General features: G+C 41.9%; 1 protein-coding gene across 1 annotated transcript; it reads right to left on the bottom strand.

Annotated features, from left to right (window-relative positions):
- Nucleotides 1–1,592: 1,592 nt before the first annotated feature.
- Nucleotides 1,593–7,464, bottom strand: LOC121552915 (oxygen-regulated protein 1-like). The gene is made up of 2 exons (XM_041866018.1): nt 7,296–7,464; nt 1,593–2,564 (listed from the first exon to the last, which is right to left on the bottom strand). The coding sequence occupies exon 2, from the start codon at nt 2,399–2,401 to the stop codon at nt 1,811–1,813; it is 591 nt and encodes a 196-aa protein (XP_041721952.1). The 5' UTR covers nt 2,402–2,564; nt 7,296–7,464; the 3' UTR covers nt 1,593–1,810.
- Nucleotides 7,465–9,983: the final 2,519 nt, after the last annotated feature.

The following is a 9,983-nucleotide window of genomic DNA, read 5'->3' as shown; positions in this document are numbered from 1 at the left end:
CCAAGATGAATAGTTACTCAGTAGGGCTGAAACATCCCTCATAGTCTGATTATACTCTCTGTGTGTGAGGGAATGTCCCGATTGGTTCCCGAATGACAACTAGTCAGGAAATAAAGGAGAAGCTGGAACGTATTTGCCTTTTATTAAAATAAGTTATCTAAGATGGGAAAATCATAGTCTTTCAAGGTCTAGTAACATAGTAATAACATATTTACCATTTAAAGCACATCATAATTACCAACCGTTACACTTCCATCTGACTTCGGGTGAACCAGTCTCATAACCCACTTCTCAAGCATTGCTACATATGTAGGATCTTAATTTGATCACCCTGTTGTTGCAGGAAATGTCCTGAACAGCAGCAAATGCAAACTTGCGGTGGTTTAAAAAGGCTTCTAAAATGTATAATTTCCACTTTAAAATTTCAGACTTGATTTGCTCTAACTAAAAACGTATCAACCCCTACAAAAATGTCCATTAATTATAATACACACAATAATTCACATGTCCTGTTGCTGCCGGATTATTTTCCTGCTGTGAGAAACTGGTCAAATTAAGATCTTACATCTGTTATCTATGGCCCCTGCTGTAGGGGTTTGGTTCTGATGGATCCTCGTGGAGTTACCTTGTTATCTATGGCCCCCTGCTGTAGGGGTTTGGTTCTGATGGATCCTCGTGGAGTTACAGAACCACTAAAAGGCCCCGATGGAGAGAAGTAGAGAGCTGTACAGGACCTTACAGCATGTTAACCCTGGGTAGAATATTGTGGAGGACTGATAATAGGGATATGGCTGCCACTACGGAGGAAAGAAGAGCTGAGAGGGGAGAGGGGAGGGGGTGCATGAGAAGGCTGTACTGACAGACAGCAAACCCCTGGACTGAGACATCTCTGCCTCTTAAAGAGGTAGCCTTTTCCTAAACAAAACGTTGAGGTGCTCAGGCTGTTATCAATACAATTATGTTCTGAATAGAAAAATAGAATCTCAGCATCATAATATCAGGTTGACTCCGCTGTGGGTCTTGGTAAAGATATGGTCATTATAACTCCTGCCACTAGAGGCCTCTCTTTCACGTTCACATTCCCAGGCCTCTCACGGGTAAACATAGAAACTACCAATGAAAAGTCAAGTCTGCACAGTCTAACATTTTCCAAACCAAATCACTCATGTGATGACTAGAAACAGTCATAACAAATTCTGTTGATTTCCTAAAACTCCTTAGGGGTGAAGGATGCAGACGCAGAAGCCACAGAGATTTTGGCAACAAGCACACCAGAAACGAGCGCCTTACGGAAGCCGTGCTCTCACATTCTAAGAACTAGACTGAAAAAAAAATCTGTTTCTAGTGTTGACAATTGTCAGGGACCTCAAAATACAATATTTATCGCGATACTTAGGTGCCGATACGATATGAATTGCGATTTTCATGATTCTACAAGTATTGCGATTTGATACTGCGATTCAAAGTTCCAAACACATTGTCTCACTATATTTCTGCCGCAGAGGGACAAGAGAGAGCCATGAGAGAATGAGTTTTGATCAGTTATGGAAATAAAATGCTGAAAACATATTGGCTCACTATTATTTATTTTTTTATATGTAGAAGGAAAAGTCCCTGTGTTTTGGTGAAGATACAGCCGACCAGCGCAAAAAGAATATTGCAATATCGTTAAAAAAATGATATTGCGATATATCGTCAAAAATTAAATACCAATATGTAACTGTTTTTTTCCCCATCACTATCTGCTTCATTATGTAACGATAACCAATGCTACACTTTGGGGAAAACTTACCCTAAACTTAAAGTTACCCTAAACTAGCCCACCAAAGGTAATATCTAGTGATATTGCAGTAGTAGACAGTGTCACCTTGCGTCCCTCCAGAGTGCACAGCTTCCTGACGTGGTACTGCATGAACTCAGAGAGCTCCTCCAGAAACAGGCCCAGGCTGCGGATGGTCCCTCGATGGAGCACGATGGTCCTCCGAACAGAGGGGTCGCTATTCTTCACCAGCACCACCTTCTTGCTGTGCCTGTGGAGGTGGTGGTGGTGGTGGTGGTCAGAGGGCTCAGCAGGGACCTCCTCAGGCCGGACCGGCCGCCTGCGGACATACTGCAGGGGGTGGTGATGGACCGGAGGGAGGTACCAGGCTGATGCCTCTCTTTGGGCCTCTCTTTGGGCCTCTCTCTGGGCCTCCTGTCTGGCCTCCGTGGCCTGGGCACACAGGTAACACCCCTGGTCCTCCATGGGCTCCTGGTGAGTGGTATCCCCACCATGAGGGGATCTGCTGGGGGGAGGAGCGGGGGCAGAACGCAGCCCGAAGGGGAGAGAGGGTTTGAGGTGGTGGCCGCCCTCATCCATGATGGCATCGAAGCACTGGAAGCTGCGCTTGTGGGAAGACATCTTTGTTTACTTCCTTACTTCCTGGTTAGTCCCCGCCTCTCGATGAAGGTGTGTAGAGATAAGTGAGGAAAGGGGGGCAGGTCAGTGCGTGCAAGTGGGTGTCATGGTTACACTGGCTGGTTGTCTAGGGGCTGGTGGTCTGTGTTCCTCCCACTCTCCCACACTGAAAGGTGAAGAAGAGAGAGAAGGTCAGATGACATCATGAACAGAACATGTTTTGTTTTGCGATGGGAGAAACGTTAAGTAGTTCGTGCTGAGGAATATAATCAATTCAAATCTGTGTGCACTTCAGCACCTTTACATAGGATCATTTCACTGTCTGGTATAAACTGTAACAGGCTTTAAGAATAAGATAAGTCCATAGTCTCACCTGCTTTTATACCTAAATGTAGGCTTATGTCTTGTACTTAAATGTACAGGTAACTGCCAAAATATAGGAATCACTTGAGTAAACGAGGGATGCGAGGTATATTGAAAGCAGGTGCTTCCACACAGGTGTGATTCCTGAGCTAAGCAATTAACATCCCATCATGCTTAGGGTCATGTATAAAAATGCCCAGTTGCCATAATTTGGCTACCATGGCTAGAAGAAGAGATCTCAGTTAACTTTGAAAGAGGAGTCTCAAAGGAGCATAGGGGGTTTAAAGGGTGTGTGTTTGTGTGTGTTTGTGTTTAACTACCCTCGAGGGGACCAGAAGTCCTCACAAGGATAGTAAAACAAGGAAAATGGAGGGACATTTCACCAGTCCCCACAGGGAAAAAAGCTATTTTAGGCTTAGGGGTTAGGTTTATGGTTAGGGTAACGGTTAGGGTTAGGGGTAACGGTTAGGGTTAGGGTTAGGGTTAGGGGTAACGATTAGGGTTAGGGTTAGGGGTTACAGTTAGGGTTAGGGTTAGGAGTTAGGGTTAGTTACAGTTTTAGGGTTAGTGGTTTGGGTTTGGGTTTGGGGTTAAGGTTAAGGTTAGGGTTTGGGTTAGGAGTTAGGGTTAGTTACAGTTTTAGGGTTAGTGGTTTGGGTTTGGGGTTAAGGTTAAGGTTAGGGTTATGGTTAGGTTAATGGTTACGGTTAAGGGATAGGGTTAGGGTTAAGGTTAGATTTAGGGTTAGGGGTTAGGGAAAATAGGATTTTGGATGGGAATCAATTCTTTGGTCCCCACAAGGATAGTGTGTGTGTGTGTGTGTGTGTGTGTGTGTGTGTGTGTGTGTGTGTGTGTGTGTGTGTGTGTGTGTGTGTGTGTGTGTGTGTGTGTGTGTGTGTGTATGTGTCTCAGTCACCAGATCTCAACTCAGTTAAACACTTATAGGAGATTCTGAAGCAGCGTCTGAGACAGCGTTTTCCACCACCATCAACAGAACACCAAATGATGAAAGAATGGTGTCGCTTCCCTCCAATAGAGGTCCAGACACTTGTAGAATCTATTCCAAGGTGTGTTGAAGCTGTTCTGGTAGCTCGTGGTGGCCCAACTTCTCACATTCGGTGTTAGGTGTTCATGGAAACATTAAGTCCTGAACATATTCTGCATGGCCTTAAGCAGATAAAGACTAAGGAAGGAGCCATACAAGAGAGCTTGGCAGTAGGCCTTATCTTAGGGATAAAACCCTTTAAATAGAGGCATTTAGATTCACTGTCTTAAAGAGGGCGGGCAGCAAGCAGCAGAGGTAAGCTTCATATGACTTTAAATAAAGAGCTTAGGCCTAGCGAGCATCTGACCAACACAGACAGTAGACCTGTCCTTCACTTCCTCTAGGCCTACTGTAAGTCACTTTCCTAAACATCAATGATCAACAAGCCAGTGTGCAATATATAATTTGTCCATAATGCCAGAATCAACCAGTTAAACAAATCCAGTACAGTATAGTACACTATAGTATAGTATAGTACAGTATAGTACAGTACAGTACATTATAGTATAGTACATCATAGTATAGTATAGTATAGTACAATTCAGTATAGTATAGTACAGTACAGTATATTATAGTATAGTACAGTACAGTATATTATAGTACAGTACAGTATATTATAGTACAGTATAGTATATTATAGTACAGTATAGTATAGTACAGTACAGAATGGTTCTCTCCTGCAGAACTCATTCAGTATAGTGTAGAGACAGAATGGTTCTCTCCTGCAGAACACATTCAGGTTATTTCCTGTGTAGTGTAGAGACAGAATGATTCTCTCCTGCAGAACACATTCAGGTTATTTCCTGTGTAGTGTAGAGACAGAATGGTTATCTCCTGCAGAACACATTCAGGTTATTTCCTGTGTAGTGAAGAGTGACTGAAAACAAACCTTGCCCATTAGGCTAAAGGAGAATCAGGTGAGCTAATACAGGGCTGTAACAAAACTGCAAAATGTATTGGGGTCTGACTGCAAGGGATCCCAGATGAGAGGTTGGAGAAAGTATCAGGTTTCTGGAGTGGTCCATGTCCATGTTTATCCTCACACAACCTCAGCATGTCTTTTCATAGTGTCACAAAGATGTTCCTGTAAGCCAAAGCAGACGAGAAGCCAGAGAGGGTGATTCCAGTTATAGATCTATTCTACACTATCACCTAGAACTGCCAGAGACCTCACCATATGACATTATCACCATACTTAGGTGCTGATACCATGTGATATTATCACCATACTTAGGCAGGGTTAACAGACAATCACGGACTACAATAGGAAAACCAGCCATGTCGCGGACACCGACGTCTTGCTGCCAGAGAAGCTGCCTGCTTTGAGGATAACACAGTGCCACCAACGTGGCCCACTACCAAGGACTGTGGCCTCTCGTTCTCCGTGGCCAACTTGAGTAAGACATTTAAGCGTGTTAACCCTCGCAAGGCTGCCGGCCCAGACGGCATTCCTAGCCGCGTCCTCAGAGCATGCGCAGACCAGCTGGCTGGAGTGTTTACGGACATATTCAATCTCTCCCTTTCCCAGTCTGCTGTCCCCACATGCTTCAAGATGTCCACCATTGTTCCTGTACCCAATAAAGCAAAGGTAACTGAACTAAATGACTATCGCCCCCGTAGCACTCACTTATGTCATCATGAAGTGCTTTGAGAGACTAGTCAAGGATCATATCACCTCCACCTTACCTGTCACCCTAGACCCACTTAATAATTACATTTACATTTTCGTCATTTAGCAGACGCTCTTATCCAGAGCGACTTACAAATTGGTGCATTCACCTTATGACAGCCAGTGGGACTTTTATTTTTATTTTTTATATATATATATATTTTTTTAATTTTTTGGGGTGGGGTAAGGGGGGGTAGAAGGATTACTTTATCCTATAAAGTATGTTTACATATCTTGCATTACCCATCTCATATGTATATACTGTATTCTGTACTATCTATTGGATCTTAGCCTATGCCGCTCTGATAATGACATTGCTCATCCATATATATATATATTCTTATTCCATTCCTTTACTTAGATCAGTGTGTATTAGGTTTTTGTTGTGTATCTGTTAGATATTACTTGCTAGATATTACTGCACTGTCGGAACTAGAAGCACAAGCATTTCGCTAACACTCGCAATAACATCTGCTAACCACGTGTGTGTGACCAATGCATTTGATTTGATTTGATATGATATTATCGCCATACTTAGGTGGCGATACGATGTGTATTGCGATTCTCACAATCCTATATGTATTGCGATTCAATGCTACGGTTTTATTGCAATTTGATGTATCAAAAAATATAGCTATATGTATGCTGCGGAGAGACGAGAGAGAGCATGAAAAATTTAGTAAAAAATAAAAAAGATGGTCATGGAAATAAAAGTGCTGAAAACATGTTTTGCTTACTATTTTATTACTTTTTCGAGTCAAAGTACTTATATATTGTCCAAAATAGTATTGTGATATGTAACTGTATAGATTTGTATAGCCATGATATGTAACTGTATAGCCATTTACAACATTAACATTGTCCACACTGTATTTCAGATCAATTTGATGTTATTTTAATGGACAAAAAAAATTGCTTTTCTTTCGAAAACAAGGACGTTTCTAAGTGACCCCAAACTTTGGAACGGTAGTGTATATTTGCGGAAAACATATTGGGGGATTGGAAGTGATGCAGACAATTACATTGACGGAAGTTACAATCTATCTGCAATATTAAAGCTGATCTACTCCCTAAAAAAAACAAAAAAACACTGTCTTGTTTTCCTAAAAAACATCAGTACCGAGAGGTTTTAGTCAGTGAGCTCAGCTCCAAATGGACCGTACACTGACATTATGCACGACAACAAGAGTTGGGGTCTTAAGATGCAGTGAGATAAACCCCAACAAAGAGCCAACAGTTAGACACAACATCCAAAGAGAGCATTAGACAGTAGACTACATTGTCAGCAATGATCATCAGTGGTGATCATTGATCAAATAAAAGGAGTTAGGAGACACTAAAAAATAATAGGTTGCACTATATTTCTGTTCATTTGACAGATATAAAGGTTTTTTATATAGCCTAACCAACATGTTTTGCCAAGTTGAATAAGGTGTCTCTCTTCAGAAGTTGTGCTTTTGATAGCAACACTAAGAGTTCTGTTATATATACATATAGTTTTCGTCCCCATTACGCCTCAAGCATTTGTGCTCTCCCAACAAGCTTGACCTTTGCTGCCCTGCGGAGAACAGGTAACCTCTGTGTGTAACCCCTATTGCATATACACAGATTTACAGTAATAAGCGTTTTCATAAGGTGCAAGCTAGCTAGCCTTTGGTCCAGATTTACAAAGCTTCGACACTGATCTCCTTTTACCCAGTGTCTTACTATTTCTCTATATGTTCTGTCCTCAATGTTTAAGCCCCTTTGGTGAAAAGATGCTGAGTAAATCTGGCCCTGAATTTTACCACTGAAGATGCAACACAAATGATAATACTCACGCTTTCAACAACAATCATGATCCCAGCAGATAAGAGAAACAAACTGCTCGGAAAAGCCAAATCAGCCCAAGGTTTTAGCCATACGCTCCCCAATACGATCCCTCTGCACACTGTGACCACATTAACGAGCACACAAGTGATCAGAGGACAGAAGGAAGTCTTGGGTCTGAAGTCCTACTCCTCCCCGTGAGGCCTCTCCTGGCCGCTACCTGCTAATCGGGTCTCTCTCTCTCCCTGTCTCCCTCCCTCTATTTCTCTCTGTCCTCCCTCCCCGTGAGGCCTCTTCTTGCCATTGACTGCTAATCGGGTCTCTCTCTCTTGCCCCCCTCCCTCCCTCCCTCCCTCCCTGTGAGGTCTCCTTGCAGGTGTTAGCAGGTGAATTACATAATGTAAAGCCTCTCTAATCGCGAACCTTCAGATTGCTACCCACATCCTGCTGAGGCTTTGGGAAGACACATGACCACACTTCACCTTTGCATAAAGCCAGGGAAGAAAAACTTAAGACGTTTTCAACGGAACGCCACAGGGAGCCAGTGAACGTTCATGACTAGGCAGTAGGCATTATCGTTCGCCCTTAGCCTACCCTGTCTATCTGACCAACATCAGAAATCTGAACTGGAGGAGATAGTGAGCTGCAGCGGCAGTGAAATATATATAAGGATATCTTCAGAGAGACTTCAGAGAGACTTCAGAGTGACTCCAGAGAGACTTCAGAGTGACTTCAGAGTGACTTCAGAGAGACTTCAGAGAGTCTCCAGAGAGACTCCAGAGAGACCTCAGAGAGACTCCAGAAAGACTTCAGAAATACTTCAGAGAGACTTCAGAGTGACTCCAGAGTGACTTCAGAGTGACTTCAGAGTGACTTCAGAGTGACTTCAGAGAGACTTCAGAGAGTCTCCAGAGAGACTCCAGAGAGACTTCAGAGAGACTCCAGAGAGACTTCAGAAATACTCCAGAGAGACTTCAGAGTGACTCCAGAGAGACTTCAGGGTGACTTCAGAGAGACTTCAGAGTGACTTCAGAGAGACTTCAGAGAGTCTCCAGAGAGACTCCAGAGTGACTTCAGAGAGACTCCATTGTGACTTCAGAGTGACTTCAGAGAGACTCCAGAGAGATACTTCGGAATGACTCCAGAGATACTCCAGAGAGACTTCAGAGTGACTTCAGAAAGACTTCAGAGTGACTTCAGGGAGACTTCAGAGAGATACTTCAGAATTACTTTAGAGAGACTTCAGAGTGACTTCAGAGAGACTTCAGAGTGACTTCAGAGAGACTTCAGAGTGACTGCCTTTGTTTTTAGTTGCAGACTTCAACAGCTGTAAAAAGGAAAAGGTCTGTGGTCCTCTGTAGCTCAATTGGTAGATCATGGCGCTTGTAACGCCAGGGTAGTGGGTTCGGTCCCCGGGACCACCCATACGTAAAAATGTATGCACACATGACTGTAAGTCGCTTTGGATAAAAGCATCTGCTAAATGGCATATTATTATTGTCTGCTGGGTTCCTAGAGACTAATAACACTCCAGCTGTGGGGACATGGAGCCACACAAAGTATGATGTGGTCCTGTGGAAATATTCACATCAACTACCACCTGAATAAATATTAAACCCATTACTCATCAGTTAGGTTTCATATGTATCACAAGATACGGGGCCCCGTGTAGCTCAGTTGGTAGAGCATGGCATTTGCAATGCCAGGGTTGTGGGTTCGATTCCCACGGGGGGCCAGTATGAAAAATGTATGCACTCACTAACTGTAAGTCGCTCTGGATAAGAGTGTCTGCTAAATTACTAAAATGTAAAATGCAAATGCAAAACTGTAAGGGAACCGAAACACACTGGGTCATAACACAGTAATAATACTACAACTTCATAAGACAGTAATAATACTACAACTTATGCACTACTTCATAACACAGTAATAATACTACAACTTATGCACTACTTCATAACACAGTAATAATACTACAACTTATGCACTACTTCATAACACAGTAATAATACTACAACTTATGCACTACTTCATAACACAGTAATAATACTACAACTTAAGCACTACTTCATAACACAGTAATAAAACTACAACTTAAGCACTACTTCATAACACAGTAATAAAACTACAACTTATGCACTACTTCATAACACAGTAATAATACTACAAGTTATTCACTACTTCATAACACAGTAATAATACTACAACGTATGTACTAATTCATAACACAGTAATAATACTACAACTGATGCACTACTTCATAACACAGTAATAATACTACAACTTATACACTACTTCATAACACAGTAATAATACTACAAATTATGCACTACTTCATAACAGAGTAATAATACTACAACTTATGCACTACTTCATAACACAGTAATAATACTACAACTTCATATCACAGTAATAATACTACAACTTATGCACTACTTCATAACACAGTAATAATACTACAACGTATGCACTACTTCATAACACAGTAATAATACTACAACTTATGCACTACTTCATAACACAGTAATAATACTACAACTTCATAACACAGTAATAATACTACAACTTATGCACTACTTCATAACACAGTAATAATACTACAACGTATGCACTACTTCATAACACAGTAATAATACTACAACTTATACACTACTTCATAACACAGTAATAATACTACAACTTATGCACTACTTCATAAC

Source organism: Coregonus clupeaformis, chromosome 36, assembly GCF_020615455.1.
Source record: "Coregonus clupeaformis isolate EN_2021a chromosome 36, ASM2061545v1, whole genome shotgun sequence".
Lineage (NCBI taxonomy): Eukaryota > Metazoa > Chordata > Actinopteri > Salmoniformes > Salmonidae > Coregonus > Coregonus clupeaformis.
The sequence above is the reverse complement of the archived record's forward strand: the minus strand, read 5'-3'. Positions and strand labels throughout refer to the sequence as shown.